Here is an 18,262-nt window from a genome sequence, read left to right on the forward strand (position 1 = left end):
CTATGGCGCTTAACTGTAGCAGGATTTGTGTCATACAGCAGTCCCTCTCATGAACAGACACCCTTGGGCCATAGCAAAACTGTCCGTACATTGCAGGTGGCCGGTCACGGGAGGGGTGACCACACCACCCCCTCCCCCATACTCACACAGAGACACACAAACAACAGGATTGAGTCTATGCTAATCACTTCTTGTGGCTACTAAACAATAACAATAAACTCCTAATACTTCTTTAAACGTTCTGTAAAAATGATTTGTATGAAAAGTGTTGAAAAGAAGAGATAAAATAAATCCTCATGGCAGTGAACACACTCACCATGCACTGACATACGAAAGCAGCCACACAAACACAGCACAGAGGAGCGTGTGCAGATGCTTTGCAAGAATAAGCTTGAAAACCAGTTTGAATAAATAGCAGCCGATAGAGCTGCATGTCATAATCATGTAATTTATTTTCTTCTTGTCTGGCTTTGACTGCATGCCGATCATGTGGCATGGCAGTGACTTTTCAGTCGGAAATACACTGTACATAACACAGCTCCCACTCTCCCTCACTAATGCCTACCCCAAGCCGTGACAACTGATGCTTGGAAATTGTGTGGAAGAGTACACCTCTCTATTTCTCTCCAATGCTCTTCCTGCTGACATGCAGTGACACCGGACACCCCACAGAGTTTAGCCAGCTACCCCTCCACCCCCCCCCTCCCTCTCTCTCACTCCCTCCAGCCATGTACTGTTTGGGGCTGTGGCCAGAGAGGCCAGCTGCACTGTTCACTCAGAGCAAAACCAGTTGACTGTGTCGTAACTTTTGACAAAGCAAGACAACTGAAGGGTTCACAGATTAGGCAACCGACTCACTGGTCAAGGTTGAGGGGAAACAAGAGTATCTTGTCAATGAAAGAGGTTACACACAGACACACGATGCTGAGAACAGTGGCCGGTTTTTCACTCTCTCTTCATCGACTGTGGTTTCTGTTGTTTACGTCTAACAGACAAGAATAAAGAGCACAGTGCAGTTTCATGTTGGCATCTTCGCATGTACTCCACTCCTGACCAAAACTAACCCCCCCTCCTGATGGGTACACGTGCACTCAAGTTATCAGTGACTGTCATCGCCATTGCGGCTGTGATCTTTGTACCAAGAGCCGGACTGCTCTGTTATCGATTTTGTTGTGGTGAAAATTTGACGATGGTCTGTCCGTACATTGGAGGTATGACCTGCTGTTGGGACCGAAAATGAGTGTCCGCGTCCACGTTTTGCAGGTGTCCGTTTAAGGGGGGGGGGGGGGGGGGGGGGGGGGGCAATATAGAAGGAAAATACTCCGTGCCGAGCAAATGTGTCTGTACATGTCAGGTGTCCGCTCACGCCGGGGGCCGTACATTGCAGGGACTGCTGTATAAATATTATTGTAACAAAATAATTAAGTTCTTGTGACAACATCTTGACAAATCATAGAAGAAAGAAAATCTAAGAGCATTGTACAGTGAAGAGAGTTCAAGGCAAGAACTCACCTCTCCCAAATGTGAGTCTGCACACTGCCCCTTGGTCTCGGGGTTGGCAATGGACACACGCACACCAGGCAGCAGCTGTCAACAACAGAAACAAATAAATAATACTTTTTTTAAAACCAATAACATCTCTAGTTTCACACACCTGTCTCACAAGCCTAGTTTCACATGCCGGTGCCAAAAGAGAGTCTTCTTCATCGTCTCACACATCATTCAGCTTATGGGCAGAATATACCTGCGCAGTTTCAGCAGCACAGACAACGCACTGCATATTATTTATGCCGCGATAGGGATTATGATGAGTACTTGGCCTGTTTTCCTTTCATGCAACGTGTAGCGGGCTGGGATAATCTGCAGTGCATCGTCGGTCCTGAGCGGAGCGGAGCCCCTTACCACCAGGCTTCCCACATCTGTGTTACTGTCATCTTCCACCACTGACACACCATCAGGCTTAATAAAAACTTATTCCGTTGATATCAATAAAATACAAAGTCATGAAATGAGTCCAAACTCTTTTGGAGCTATAGATATCAAAACCCTATAAGTGCTGAATTGGCCCTCCTTGTTCTTTTCTTACAAGTAAACAGAAGTGCTACTGATGGCTTCCAATCAGTGATTTTTGCACGGCCACTGCGGACTTCATGGCAGCCACCAACCTGAGGATATGACTGCCATGAATATCGAACGCAGAAGAAGAAGACGTGATTTCTGCACAAGCTTTATCCTGACAACGTTAACAGTGTATCTGCTTTTGATTTGTACTGACCTTGCCCGACTCCATGAGACAGAGGCTGTTGGGGCTTCCCTTCTCCACCAGTGTCACGCGGTCATTCCTCAGCGCCTGTGTGTCCACGTACACTGTGGATGGCTCAGGACACGACGCACCCTGAATGCACATTAAAAATATATACGCTGTCAAAACACAACACAACCTGTACATGCATAAACAACACACACACTCACACATAGTCAACATGCTGAATACTTCGAGAACTAAAAAAGCTACCTAGTAAAGCAGTTTTCAACCAGGAAGTCTTCTGAAAACACTGTTCCTGCTTCGTCATGAACAAATGTTATGATCTTGGGTTTCTAATGGTACTGTGTCAAAAGTCAATTTGTTGCTCATTGTTCTACTTCAAACCAGCCATAAAATGCTCATTGTTCTACTTCAAACCAGCCATAAAATGCTCATTGTTCTACTTTAAACCAACGATAAAAATATCAGATCTACACAGCCAAAGGGGACAGACCTGCAGACAGATGCCGACGTTGACGCGACAGCCGAAGCTGGTTGAGACGGCCCTGGGGGCCAGGCCGAGGGAGGCGAAGAGCTTGGTGAAGGACGTGGTCAGCACGATGCGAGGTCTCTCCTCCGCCACCACCACACAGGCTCGCACACACGCCAGGTTCACACCTTTGGCCTGCAAATGTCAGTGTCAAGTTAAAGCTACAGTGATGCCACCTAGGACTAGATGTTTTGTTATAATGTATGTATTATTGTTTGGTCTTATCCTGTACTTGCAGCTAAAATTTAAACAAGCAGATTTTTCTTTTCTTTTTTTCTTCAGACGATTTTATTCAGACAATACATGACAAATTATACAAACAATACAGATTGGAGTACAAAACAGTCAAAATCATTAATAGTAACAAGAACAAGAACAAGAACAAGAACAAATCTTTAATTGTCTAAGGCCACAGCCCCTTACAATAGTGGTTAAAATAACAGCAATAGTATCTGCACAGTTATAAATTATAGTCACGCATAAAATTCAACAAATACATTAAAACCCTGATGACATATCACTGAACCTCATTTATAAGGGTTCGTCTCTTCTGTAGCATGAAGAACACAAATCTACTGAAGCTGTTCATCACATTTTCCTCATTATTGCCACAGAAATACACAAGTTGTTGTTGCAGCGTCTTAGAGTTCGAGATTTTCAAATACTTTCCTCGAAGGTCTTGATAAAAAGGACATAAAAATACAACATGGTGTTCATCTTCTCTATCAGCTGTACAGAGAGGACAGTTTCTTGTCGTTTGGTTTGGTGCGTACCGAAACTTGTGAGCGTTGATTTCGGATACTCCTGCGCGGAAACGAGTAAGAGCAACTCTGTACTTAATATCTTCAATTAATTCAATGTATTTATCTTTTTCCAGGCATGTTTTGTAACAATTATAAATGTCAAAACGTTCACTGCATTCTAAAAAGGAGAACCATTCTTGACAAAAACAATCTTGTAAACGTCTTTTAAACTCTTGTAAGAAACACTTCTCATTCCCAACCGTTCCGTACATCCACACAGCAGCAAAACCATTACAACATAAAAGACTCTGCACATGTGAGACCCAATTTGTGTGGCCCTTCGATGCCAAATTACATAAAGCTTTATATGCAATCTTGGAATATCTTGAATCAGGTTGCTTCAGCAGTGTAAACCAGTATTTCACACATCTGACTGCAGAGTTAATATACAGCGGATGTCTTCCCAATTCACCATACACAATGTTGTTTGGAGTTCGAATTGTCACTTTCAGAAACTTTTTACACGCAAACAGGTGGACCCTTTCCACAGAGTCATACTTTCCATATCCCCATAGCTCTGAACCATACAAGAGCATAGGAGCGATCCGTGCGTCAAACAGTTTGAAAAACACCTTTGCCGAATGGCAGCCAAGTCTGTTCAGTAATCTAACGATTTCGATCACTCCCTTTTTCGCCATGGTTGTCTTTGTTTCTACTGCAATGTTCCAGCTCAGTTGGGTGGAAAGGGTTACACCGAGATATTTAAACGAGTTCACAATCTCAAGACGATCCATTCCGTAGAACCACTTCTCTTTCTGTGCAATGTGCCCGCCCTTTCTAAAAACCATGACCTTAGTCTTTGTCAAGTTCACGTTCAGACACAGTTTTTCTGCAGAGCAGCGCAGGACATTAAGCTGGTTTTGTAGGCCTACTACAGTGCTGGATAACAGCGCAATGTCGTCAGCAAAAAGCATTACAAACAGTTCTAACTCAGACGGAGATAAACGTATCCCATGTCTGCCTCGTTGTATGACATCCTGTGCCAGTTCGTTGATCAGAAACGAGAAAATTGTCGGCGAGGCTACACAACCTTGCTTAAGGCCTTGCATACATTCAAAGAAATCAGTGTATTCGTTTCCGCACCGCACGCATGCTTTCACGTTTTCATACATGCTCTTTAACACCTTAAATATTTTGCCTTGTATCCCTAATCGAAAAAGCACTGACCAGAGCACGGGGCGCTTAATGCTATCGTAAGCCTTACAAAAATCTATGTAGGCTACATACAGTTTGGCCTTTTGTGAAAATTGTTTCTGGACGCAAGCGTAAAGGGTAAACACATGATCAATAGTTGAGTAATTCCTCCGGAAGCCAGCCTGGCTTTCATCTAAAATGTTATTATTTTCTGACCACACAGACAGGCGGTCGTTCAGAACAGACATAAAAATTTTGCTCATCGTACTGGTGAGGGAAATTCCTCTGTAATTATCAGGGTTATCACAGTCTCCTTTTTTATGTAACGGCACAATAATGGCCTTGGACCACTCTCTTGGGTACACCCCCTTCTCGAGAATGTTGTTGAACAATTTAACTAAAAAGGGTAAAATAAGACTTTCAGACACTTTCAACATTTCATTCAACACACCATCAAACCCTGCCGCTTTACCATTTTTCAAATTTCTGATTGCTTTACTAATTTCAATTTCAGTTATTTCACTGTCAAGAATTTCGTCACTGATACCTGTATCAGGCAACTGATCGTCTTCGGGTTCACCTTCAACTGTATCGGTATTTAAAACATCCTTAAAATGTTCGTACCATGCCTCTTTTGGTACGGAGTTGGAGTGCACCTCTTTTCTATTACATTTCCTTATTTCCTTCCAAAAGTCTGTTGGTTTATCAGCAGAGAGCACTAAGTTATGAACTTGTTTTAACCTGTACTCTGTTCGCTTTGTTCGAAGAAGGTCTTTATACTCCTTCCTGACTTCAGCGTACTTTTGCTTTGCTATCTCTTTTTCTTCTTTATCTTCTGTTTTAATTCTTTGGTAACTTCTCAGCAACCGTCTCGCAGATCGCTTCTTTTCCAAACATTCAACATCAAACCATGAGGACGCACTTCTACCTTCATCGTCACCTCCGACTTTTTTGGTCATGCACCTTGCCGACTGTAACATTGCTTTGTTAAAAATCTCCAGCCCCTCGTCCATGTCTGCGCTGATGATGTCGCACGCTTTCTTTAACTTAGCTTTAAAATCGTCTGATTTAACACTTTCAATAAAATCATTCTTTTTTGCATCGTTCCACACAACTTTTGAGACACGTGCTTGTTTAGGGGGCTGGCGCTGATTCCCTTTCAACCCAAGCGCAAAGGTCACAGGCATATGCATTGATTCAATTCTGTCGCCAATGGTTAAATCGTGAATGTTATTGGCTAGGTCAACAGAGGCTAAACAATAATCCACCACACTGTTACCACTATGGGAGATATAAGTAAACTTGCACGAGTTGTCCGCATTGCAAACACCATTCAAGATTTTGAGATCAAAGCATACACATAGATCGATAAGCTTTGTACCAAACCCATTTAGTGTATAGTCTTCAGTCATTCTACCATGTGAAATCGTGTCATGGTCATGACCTTGCGAGTCTTGATCAAGGAGGTCAAAAATGTTCTGCGTATCTACCTGGTAGTCTAATGTTCTAGAATTAAAATCACCGCACAAGAGCGTGTGGCAATCACTTGTCATTTCTAAAACATCACTTAAACATAGCTCCACTTCATTTAGATGGCACGAGGAGTCTGTCTTTTGGTAATAAGGGCTCCCGCATGGTGGCACATACACTGGCACGAACACAATATCTCGATCACCACCACACACGTGTTTTGACAGTTTCAAGACTAGCATATGATCATGTGAGGAGTCAACCAATTCAACGTGCTTTGCTATGTTTTTCTTACACATCACGACAATACCCCCTGACTTGCGACCCTGATGTGAGAGCTTGATAGCTGGAGACATAAATTTTACGTAATTTTTAAAGTGTAGGGACAGATCAAAGGAGTCATCAATAAACGTCTCAATAAAACATACAATATCAAACTTTCCAACATAGGCAGAAAAATCTGTATCACCAAGGTGAGAGGCAAGACCTCCCACGTTCCACACCAAAAAAGACAGTGCTTTACCTACACTAAATGTATCACTAGCTTGACGGGAACGCTGATCATGAAACCTTCCCCTGTACTCGTCTGATTTTGAACTCATACTTGTATCAGTGTTTGTCCCCCTTGTGTTGTCTTTGCTCTCACGTCTAGCGTTAATACATTCACCACTCATGTGCACATACCTGTCGTCAGTTGTCTGTCCATTAAAACACTGTGCAGAAACTAAAGGTTGGGGCCGGCCGTATCCCTATCTCCACGAAACAGTAGGTCGACCCCTACCTCTGCCCGTCCCTCTGGACGCTGCATGTGACCGTGTTTCACGATCACGAGAACCAGGGAGCGCTGCGCTCTCCCCGGCTAATCCATCAGGGTTGGCATGGTGACTGGCACGCTCGCTGGAACCGCCACCAGAGGAGATGCTGGAACTGGAAGAGGAACAGGCACCGTGACCGACTGAAGCATCGGTGTCGGCACGGGAGCTGGAACTGGAGTTAGAGCTGGACCAGGCACCGGAACGTGGAGCGGCGCTGGAACTGTGACTGGCACCTGAGGCGGTACCGTGACGTCGATTGTGGCTGGCCAGGTCGCGGGCTGCGTGCACTGCGTCTCGTCTGTCCCTCGGGCTGTCCCTGTCGTTGTAGCCATCGCTGTTGTCTCTGGAACTACCCGTCGTCTGGTCTGGCCTGTTGCCCTGAAAGCTGCTATTCTTTGTCTGAGGGAGTTGCTGTATAGTCTGGCTGTGCGTGTTGTACACGTACGCAGTTCCTTCACACACAACTTTATCAAACTTCATGTATGCTTGCTTGCCATCTTCACGGAGAGTTCCCAGCAGGGACTGAAGGTGTTTACGTTTATTCTGCACATTCTGGGAAAAGTCCTCACGAACGTAAACACTGGATTTCTTTTTCCTTGATTTCGCCCTCCATAGAACTTCTGCCCTCTGTTTGTACGACTGGAATCTGACGAGTATGGCGTGACCCACCCGACGTGCTTGATCGATCAAAATCATATCACTAATCTGCAGTTCGTGTTTGATAAAGTCACGTACCTTTGTCTCACAGCCATAGTGCTCCGCACCAGTCCCAGGGCCCATACCAAAAAACAACAAGTTATTTCGACGGCTCTGGTTGTCAGCAGTATCACACTTATCCTCCACCATTTCCAACCTAGAGCGGAGATCAGCGTTATCTTCTTTGACCGAGTCACACTGTTCACACATAGCATCCACATCAGCCTGCAAAATGTCACAATGGTCAGCGATTTGACTCACTCGACTCGTTAGTTTGTTCTCCAGCTCCAATAGTCTTGTGTCAATGAGAGAGGAGAGAGATTTCTGTGAGGTTTGAAGTTCCTTAATTGCAGCAGCCATCATTTCCACAGCCACAGATAAACGATCGTCCCTGGTTTCACACACCCCTGCACTGACACTCGACTGTTCTGTGTCACTCATACCGCTGACAGTAGCCTTTGTGTTGACGGCACGTGAACTTTCCTTTCTTTCTGTAGCCACGCTTGACTGACCAGGGCCGGGGTTCGGCTCTACACCAGCCATAAGGAGAAAGGCGAGTAAACTCGCCACGCTGAGTAGGCCTGCTGTTGTGTGTAGCTTCAGACCCCGGATCCGTTTTGCAGATTTACACGCATATCTCGTCAGAATTTTCACCAAAACTGACACAAAAAGACCAACGGCAGCGCGGTACACTTGTATATCACATGCCATTTTAAAACTTGATCATTATTGGCTGAAAATGACGATAATTTCACTAATTTGCCGGAGCGATGTGAAAGACGTGTTGACAGCACCGTGAACTCGAACTCACATTAATAGTAAGAGAAACAATGTTGTATGAAAATATGGCAGTGCATAGTATAAGCATATTATCATTCCACCAAAATTGTGTACGATGCCCATTTCTTCATGTATTTATCATATTCAAACTCGTTTCTAAACATGTACTTGTCATTGTCAATAATATGTTTCAGTTAACAAGCAGATTTTTCTTTTCTTTTTTTCTTTTCTTTCGTTTGTTTCCTTTTATTCTTATTAGTAAAAACAAAACAAAAATTCCTTTTTGTGTGTGTGCGTGTTTACAAGCCAGAATCTTTTGAACACCTGACTTCCAAGAGGCAACACATTTCATAACAATGCAAACTACTTTACAATCTGCTATAACCTGTTAGGCTGACAGCAGAATCATTGATTGACAGAAGAGCACGAGACTGACCTTGAGAGCGGCTGTGGATGTTCCCAGTCCCCTAGTGCACAGCTCCATCACGCCGTACGAACAGAAAGTGTCCCGCACTGTCACAACACACACAACAATCATTTTCAATTTTCATTTTATAACTGTATTGTCCTATCGCTGGGGTCGCTTCCTCCCAGTGGAAAGCTAGCAGCAATAGAGTCGCTCTACCCAGGTGTGTGCGTGTTTAGGTCTCATCAGCCACCTGCACTTATGGCAGAATGACCGAGGTCTTTTACGTGACATGGGGGTGGAACATGGATACCGTTTCTGAGTCTGTACATAAAGTTGACCTGTATCCATCCCGGCCCAGATTCGAACCCCTGACCCTGGGATCACAAGTCCAGTGCTCTACCAACTGAGCTACCGGGCCCCCCAAAATCAAAATCAAGCAGCAAGAATGTGATCAATGTGAAGAAACAAAACACAATAAGTCCTGCTGCCAAGTAACACATGTAGACTTGCTATTGCCAAAGTCCTTATTCCCCACAGCCCTCCTTCCAATCCCTTTGTAAGACGTCTTTTGTTTTCTTTGTGCTCATCTTAGAAAATCATCTTCAGTAGTGACTACACTGTCACTTTACATCCAGGGCGGGGATGTAGCTCAGTCGGTAGCGCGCTGGATTTGTATCCAGTTGGCCGCTGTCAGCGTGAGTTCGTCCCCACATTCGGCGAGAGATTTATTTCTCAGAGTCAACTTTGTGTGCAGACTCTCCTCAGTGTCCGAACACCCCCGTGTGTACACGCAAGCACAAGACCAAGTGCGCACGAAAAAGATCCTGTAATCCATGTCAGAGTTCGGTGGGTTTTAGAAACACGAAAATACCCAGCATGCTTCCTCCGAAAGCGGAGTATGGCTGCCTAAATGGCGGGGTAAAAACGGTCATACACGTAAAAGCCGTGGGAGTTTCAGCCCATGAACGAACAAACAAACAAACAAACTTTACATCCTTATTAACAACACCGGCAGAACTGTCAGCAACATTTGTGTGAACGTGTCACTCTATCTACCTCTGTCCGCTTCATCCTCACAAGCTCAGGGATTGACTTGAGGGAGAAATTAAAAAGCTTACTGGCGGAAGGGTTCAGGAGGGAAGACCCCCTGATACTGAGAAGTTTCTACGATTTGGACATCAAAAATGGGCTATTTCATGTGTTAAGATTGACAGAAGCATATTTAACCCTTTGCCTCCTGCACAGAATGACGCAGACGCAATTGCAGTTCCCATGACATGGGAAGCAACTCAGTCAATTTCAACCTTTAAGAAATGGTAGCAAATAAAATAGAACAAATGTTCCAAAACTGTAAACACTCAATCCTTGCATGAAGCGGGTAGAAAGAGAAAGAGATGGCTTACCGTTGTAGTTGCTGACGGAAGTGAGCCAGACGGCGGGGTTGATCTCCACTTCTGACGGTGGCACCAGAATGGAGTGATGGCCAGAGTACACACTGCAACACAAGTCACCATGGTTATTCCCAAGTCTGTAATACCCATTTAAATCATTATCAGATTCAGCCTTTTTTCTTCTGCTTTTTAAAAAATGTTTTAAAGAGATTGCCGAGAGACTTATGCACATTGACATGAACTTTCTGCATACCAGGCAACAAACACAATGTGATAAGGCACCTGCCTCAGAACTCAAAAAATTCACACACACTCTTTCTCCCTCTGTCCCACTCTCTCTCACAGACACACACACACAGACACATTACATAATTATGACGAGCTTACCTGAGTAAGTGAAGTCTAATTGTGGTTTTATCGACCACAATGTAGAGAGGAAAGGGATTACGTGAGATAGAACGCGGGAATACGTCACTGTTTAACGACGTGTAAATGGTGCAGAAAAAAGAGAAAGAGAGAGGAAAGGGATAGGGAGGGAAAACGGTTATCAGTATAACTCTGAAGACAACTTAGGGCGAGGCACGTAATCCCTTTCCTCTCTACATTGTGGTCGATAAAACCACAATTAGACTTCACTTACTCAGGTAAGCTCGTCATAATTATGTAATTTTATCTCCCACAATTCCGAGAGGAATGGGTCACGTGAGACTTTAAAGTCTGCAACATTTACACCCTAGCACTGTCGATGAATTGAAATACTGTACATATAAACCTACCCCAATTCTTCATGACAGAACAGCCTGTCCAAAACTCCTCCCACTGTCCACTGGTTTCTTGTAAAAAGTTGTGAAGGTGTTAGCCCGACGCCAACCAACAGTCTTCAGAATGGTTGCCAGAGGAATTTTACTTGCAGCTTTACTAGATGCAGCGGAACGAGTTGAATGCGGCGTAAATATTGTCATGTCAATACCCGCTTTTTGTAATCCAATCTTTGTCCATCGACGGATAGTATCTCTCGACACCGCTTTGTGAGGGGCTGTCCAACTGATAAAGAGTCTCGTTTCCGTTCCTCTAAATGCACGAGTTCTTTTGACATATTGTTTCAAATAATGTACAACACAAATTGCCAAATCAGACGGAAAAGCACAAAATACCACTTCATTCTGATGTTTGTTTGGGCCAGAAGTTTTGAGCAAATCCCCAAACCTACATCGTACATCTTCCTTTGTCCAACTCATGTTACGCAAGTCCATCAACCAAATCGCCTGTCCCCTTTGACTAGAGACCAACAAGCACAACAGCACAGTTTTAAGCGTCAATTGCGCCAGCGATAAAAATTTTGCCGGTGACCATTCTTTTAAAAAATTTAGCACTAGATTAGCGTCCCAGGTCACACAAGTACGGGGCAAAGCAGGCCGTCTGTTGAAAGCTCCTTTCAAAAACTTCTTCACCAGTGGATGACAACCCACTGAACAATTATCCTGAAGGGACAATGCGGAAACAGCGCTTCGTGCCATGTTCAAACTGCTGTATCCTTTGCCTTCTTGGAACAGTTTCGTTAAAAACCTTATCAACTCATGTGGAGAGGCACAAAAGGGATCTCTATCCCGTTCAAGGCAATGCTGAAGCCAGCGTTTGAAATATGACTCGTAGTTACGCTTTGTACCCTCTCTCCAGGCTGACATGATAATTTCTGTTGCTTCATCCTGAATTCCCTGTTTCTGGAGGGCTGTCCGGACAAGGAACATGCTACTAGTTTCATCTTCTTCAGTAGTGGATGGTGCTCCCCTGTCAGTGGATGACTGAGTAAGTTTTCTTTTCGGGGCAACATGACCGGCAGTTCTACTAGTAGACGCAACAGTTTCGTGAACCACACTTGCGTTGTCCATAATGGCACCACCAGCACACACTCCGCCTCTAAGACTTCTATCCTTTGGAGCACTCTTGGAATGAGACTGAAAGGCGGAAAACAGAACGCCTTGAACAATGACCAGTCTAAGGAAAATGCATCAATGGCAAATGCATCTGGGTCAGGTTTCCATGAAACATACTTTCTTAACTGTGCGTTAACACGAGAAGCAAATAAGTCTACATCACAGAGACCAAACCGATTGATGACTTCTGCAAACACTTGTGTGTCCAAATGCCATTCAATGTTGTGTCTATCTACACGGGATTCTGCATCTGCCTCTATATTTAGGCAACCCGGTAAGTGTGTTGCTGTTACACAATTACTATGTGATAAGCACCACAACCAAATGTCTCTGGCAATGTCGTTGCACAAAACTTTTGTGCTGCCCATGTTATTAATACAAGCAACAGTGGTGCTATTGTCTGTAAGTAACTGAATGTAAGAGTGACATAATCCCCTGCAAAGGGATTTCAAGGCAAAATAAGCTGCTTTAAGTTCCAAACAGTTAATATGTTCAAAAGCTTCTTCCTTGGTCCACATTCCACCTGTGGTGCTACCCTGACACTCCGCCCCCCACCCTATTTTCGAAGCATCTGATTTTACTATTACAGTAGGTATGCCTCTGCTAACAGGGGAAGGATATTGCTTTACATTATCAATCCACCAGAGAAGGTCTGAACGAACTTGTTCTGAAACCACAAGTTCTGCATCAAAGTCACCTTTCCTAACAGCAAGGGCTTCATTTTTTGCGATCTCTAATCGTTTAAAAAAGAGAGGTGCAACCCAAACACCCGGTTGGGCAGCCACTAAATATCCGATAACTTCAGCCAACTGCCTAATTGTACATTTCTTTCTTCCAGCCAAATCAGCGCACTTAGTACGAATTTTATCAACTGTCCGGGGGGTCAGAGAAACTAACATGTTCTGAGAATCAAGCTGAAACCCTAAAAACTCAATGCATTGAGTAGGTGTAAATACTGACTTCACAGGATGCACAGTAAAGCCCAAACGATCCAACAAAGCACATGTATCTAACACTGCTGCCTGGCATTCTTCAAAAAGTGTCTCCTTGCAAAAGGGTATCATCAATGTATATCAGAAGGGTATGGCCAGATAAACGTAAGTGGGCCAATACAGGCTTTAGTAGTTTCGTGAAAATGCGGGGAGAATCACGATATCCCTGTGGAAGAGCCAGGAACTCAAAAGTTTTGCCATGAAACTGAAATCTGAAATATTTTCTGAACTTGGGAGCGATGCGTATGGAGAAATATGCATCTTTTAGATCAACTGAGGCAAAAAAGCAATCTTTTTTCATTAATGACACTGCGTTTTTTAATGTATCCATCTTGAAGTGAATCTTTTCAATTGTCTGATTCAAATTTTTTAGGTTTAAAATCACCCTTTGACTACCATCTTTTTTCTGACGCAAGAAAATACTGGATAAAAGTTGATCTGGCCGTTGATCCACCTCTTGAACAATCTGTTTCTCCACTAACTTCGCTACCTCATTAGCCACTAGCTCATCCTCGGAAGAAGAAAATCTAATTTCTTTCCTGTCTGGAATGTGTTCACCAGTGATCATAAATTCAATTTCAATTCCTGCGACTTGCTGAAGGATCCATCTATCAGAGGTTAACTGTCTCCAACTATTCAAATGATCAGCGACTTTTCCACTATGAAAGTTCTCAGGAGTATTCACAAATTTTGAACTGACCTGTTCCCTAAAAATAGAAACCGCTGGCGCACAAATATTAGATTCTAATCCCGTTTTGTTTTCTTGGAGGGAATCCCGCTCTGTTGGGAGTGGAACTTGGGAGAGAATTTGTGTCCTGTCTGTCGGTTGGAGACACCTCTTCTCTGCTGGTACTGTTGTCTCTGCTGAAACTGTTGTCGAGGTCGCCCTTGGTAGAACTGACGACCTCTGGTGGCGTTTTTTGAAAGGGGCTGTGACAGTGTGGATGATAATTTCCTGTTCTTCACTGCATCGTCGACCCTTTTCGCTAGATCCTCCCCAAACAAAAACTCGTTAGACGTCAGTTTGAAATTTAGCTGCGCATTGCATAAGGCCCTGCAGTCTTGGCTAAGTGTCGGCCTGAGTGCTTCGCGCCGCACTTGTGACAGGTCCTTGTGTGAAGCCATAAGAAGTCGAGCCGCATCGGCCAGTTTGCTAAAGCTGTCACGCTCACTCAACTTCCGACTTGCTGGTTTTTCTTTGAGGTCGGACATAAGCTGAGCGATAATTTTCAGCGTACAACCTACTTGTTCCTGAACAAAGGACAGGTTCGAGTCTCTTTTCTTTGCAAACTTGTCTAACAGTTTGCCATCTAATTCACGATTGAGAGTCGGCGTTCGAAGCGACGTGACATTTTTGGGCCGCGGATAGTTCTGAAGAGTGTCTCGCACACGTGCCCGATCTGATGGAAGAAGAAGTCCTTCTTCAAAACGATCTGCCAGAGATGGATGAATCCCCTCGCCAACTGTATCCACTACTATGCCTGCGTCAAAATCATTGTCCGAAGCAACATCCGTGTCTTCAGCCGAATCAAACTCATTTTCGAACTGCTCATGAGCAAATCTAACCGAAGCACCGTCTTCTCCATCCGCTTGCGACTCTTGCGCCGAACTGCTTTCGGTTCCATGCGACTCGGTTCCACGCGATGTTGAAGCAACAGGCGTCGCATTAAGCTTACCAACTTTCTCCAAATCAGATAGTCTGCCAGACAAGGCAGTCATTGTCTCCAAAATTTTGTCCATTTTCAGAGTAACTTCACAATCACGTGGGCCAGACGAGCTCTTCTCTATTGAAAGAGACTGATCAACTCCCGTCTTTTCTGACGGTATCACTTCAGAAGGTTGTGCTTTCGCCGGTTTCTTGCCGGTTTTCTTCCCGCCAGCAGCACATTCACCACCTCCCAAGTCCGCCATATTCCGAACAAAAACCACACGAAAAAGTTATATTGATTCCTGGGGACGAGCAAGCGCCCCGTTACAGTATGAAAACAATTTAAAATCCACTGCAAAGATTTTCAAATCTTCAATGGACTAGTGCTCAGCCTTAGCACAGCGGACCTTCTGTGGCCCATAGTTCGCCTCAGGCGATAGTAATTGCTGTAATCGAGACAGCTGCTGAAAAAACAAAGAGGCTGCTTCAGCAAATCGTGACTGACTATGTCAGCAAATCGTGACTGACTGTGTCAGCAAACGTGTACTTCATTTCCGTAGCCAAAATAATATGTCATCCTACCAAAACAAGTCACAATTCCGACTGACCTTAGGTCACACGTGCAAAAACAAGTAACGATCCCAACTGACTCAAATATAGTAGGTCACACCTGCAAAAACAATGAACGCGCCGACTGACGCCTAACATTTCCATGTGTTAGCTTCGACGAATAAAATTCATACGCGAAACAACAAGTTCCCGGTTCAAAAAACCAACAAACACCGAAAACTCCAAACTGTTTCCTTACCTTGCAAGTTGACACAATGATAAACAATCAAAATAGTCAATACACTTCAACTAACCTACAACTAAAACTTGTACAGAGAAAGGTTAGAGGAAAATGAAAGCAAAGCAAGAGAGACAGTGCACCAACACGTCTTCACAGGACGGAAACCATTCGTTCAGTGACGTATTCCCGCGTTCTATCTCACGTGACCCATTCCTCTCGGAATTGTGGGAGATAAAATTAACCCTTAGGCTGGTTGTCACAACATATGTCACGCTACTTTACGTATACTGTCACCTGGTTGTCACGACATATGTTGCGCTACTGGCTCAGTCTGTTTGGTCAGTTCCGATTACCTCCCATGGATGTGAAAACCTATATGACCGTTTTTCTTTATTTTTCTCTCTGTTAATTCACCAGTGGCTATGTAACATGTGTTACAGAATTGCACCAGTGTAGGGGTTAAGGCACCTGCCTCAATCTACAGAGAAATAACAGGCAATGTTTTTATACTTGAGACCACTGAGCACTGCATCAGCATCTCATACTGCAAGAGAACATCAAGACTAGTCAGCAGCATAAAGATGCGCTTGTGGGAAATAGCCCCGCTTACCTGCTGAGACACCAGAGCACAAAGCCCAGACTGTTGTAGGGGTCCAGACACAGGGAGACCACGCGGGATGGGTACAGCTCACACTGCAGTTTCTGTGCTCTGCATAACGCTGTGGCCGAGGCATGGGACATCTGAAAGTACGATGAAATAACAAATCTTGTCATATGGACCTGGGAAACTTTCTGCTTTATACAGGTGAACAGCTTAGATCATGGTTCACTGAAGTGTTGCACAGACGGTCAAAAATAAAGTGCAAGAGAATGCACTCTAAGTGATATAGTACTGTTGCTTAGAGTCTGTAGGATGCAAAACGGCGAAAAACGCAAAAAGAAACAAGCGTTCCAGACTTTGACAGTCTTTCTGTGTTGGTTACCGCAAATTCTTCTGCTCATACAGGTATACCAAACAAGTTAAGGATATGTCTTCAGTGCTATTGATCAGATGTTTAACAGCCGTGTTTGGGTCACAGACTTATGTGTATTCAAAGATATGCATTTCTTCTTCTCAAAACCGTTGTTCCTGGATTTGAGCAATATTGTCCTATGACGTCACAGGTCCTTGACCACGCCTACCCTCAAAATAGCGTTTTTGATGGTATGACTCACTTTCAACCGTGGAAACGGTGACTTAAACTGAACGATATTCAGATTTTTTACCCCAGAGAGTTTGTTTGGTATCTGAACTTACAGGGCATACCCATTCCGTGTAAATCCACCGGGCAGTCAGGCTGATTTAGCGTGTAAAAGAGAGTGACCGCCATATTGGATCGTGGTTCTGGATGGTGTTTTTGCCGGGTAGCTGCAGTTGATGTGCAATAAATCTAACACCTTAGGTAGCAGGCTCCCCACATTTTACAGAACAATGACAGAAACCCTCATCTGTATTCGTTTCAGTACTAAGAGCAAAACGAAACAGAAAATGGTCGCTGTAACGGTTTTCCGTTAATATTTTGTTATATCAAATCTTATCTTATGTACACGCATAACGTAGACACCAAGACATTCCAATGCATCCACACACATTGAGGCAACACTGTTTCAACATATTTTATGATAATGCATTCAAGTTGGCCGCATATTTTATTGGAATGAACTGACTAGCAGGGGGAAAATTCGGCCTGAATACGGCTGGAAACACAGAATCAGTCTATGTTTCTCGCAATACCTTTACACTCAGTTGACAAAAAAGGAACATAACTAATTCTAACAACCAATACATCAAATTAAAGCTACGACCTTTAACTTTCCAGCAAAATAAGTAACATTACGTAAAAACCGATATTTATTTAATAGGATAGAAAAATAACAGTTCTAGCGAAGGCACTGAAACATCTTCGATGCAGAAAATAACAAAACTCTCCAAACTGAGATAATCGGCAAACGTATTTATCATACACATAAAAAGTAGAACTCGAGACAAACATTCTGATATGCATTACATGGGGGAACATTATACAGTGACTTAGCATGAAACGAAAAACTCTACCAACTGAGCTACCGGGCCCCCATCTGGGAATAGCGCGCGTCCTTTTAAACAATTAACCAATCAGGGTCCAGCATCTAAGACACACTTCCAAGTTTACAATAAACACAGCGATCCTGAAGGCAGAAACAATGGGTCAGGGGGAGATAATTAGATAAGGACTGAAAGAGAAAAACAATTAAATGACCGGACATAACATAACTCTATGAGTGTTGGCAGTTCACCCTGTCACAGTTAGAAAGTATGGGTCGTACAAGACCCACATCTTCTGGACTTTGTAGGGCAAAGAGTGATTCGGTGCAGGTCAATCAAAAAAATGTTTGCCCTTTGAATCTATTCTGCTAATACTGTAGACATTTTCTTGACAATTTCCTCATGGAACACGAAGGTTTTGTCATCCAATCCCAAGAAAACGTAGTGGCTCCTCACACGTTTCATCAACCGGACCTGAACACCTTCCTCTTCCAGCTTGTCGATCTGGAACAAATACAATAAGTACCGACTCATCCCTAA

General features: G+C 43.8%; 1 protein-coding gene across 3 annotated transcripts in view; it reads right to left on the minus strand.

The window, feature by feature from the left end:
* The window catches only part of LOC138958369 (disco-interacting protein 2 homolog C-like), a 122,110-nt gene that overhangs the window by 8,952 nt on the left and 94,896 nt on the right, over positions 1 to 18,262 (minus strand). For all 3 annotated transcript variants that reach the window (XM_070329489.1, XM_070329488.1, XM_070329487.1), the window contains exons 31-36: positions 16,268 to 16,398; positions 10,306 to 10,397; positions 8,930 to 9,006; positions 2,760 to 2,930; positions 2,276 to 2,395; positions 1,513 to 1,587 (exon numbers count right to left, since the gene is read on the minus strand). In XM_070329489.1, the coding sequence (XP_070185590.1) occupies positions 1,513 to 1,587; positions 2,276 to 2,395; positions 2,760 to 2,930; positions 8,930 to 9,006; positions 10,306 to 10,397; positions 16,268 to 16,398 (666 nt within the window). The remainder of the gene's footprint in view (positions 1 to 1,512; positions 1,588 to 2,275; positions 2,396 to 2,759; positions 2,931 to 8,929; positions 9,007 to 10,305; positions 10,398 to 16,267; positions 16,399 to 18,262) is intronic.

Source organism: Littorina saxatilis, linkage group LG2, assembly GCF_037325665.1.
Source record: "Littorina saxatilis isolate snail1 linkage group LG2, US_GU_Lsax_2.0, whole genome shotgun sequence".
NCBI classification, from domain to species: Eukaryota; Metazoa; Mollusca; class Gastropoda; order Littorinimorpha; family Littorinidae; genus Littorina; species Littorina saxatilis.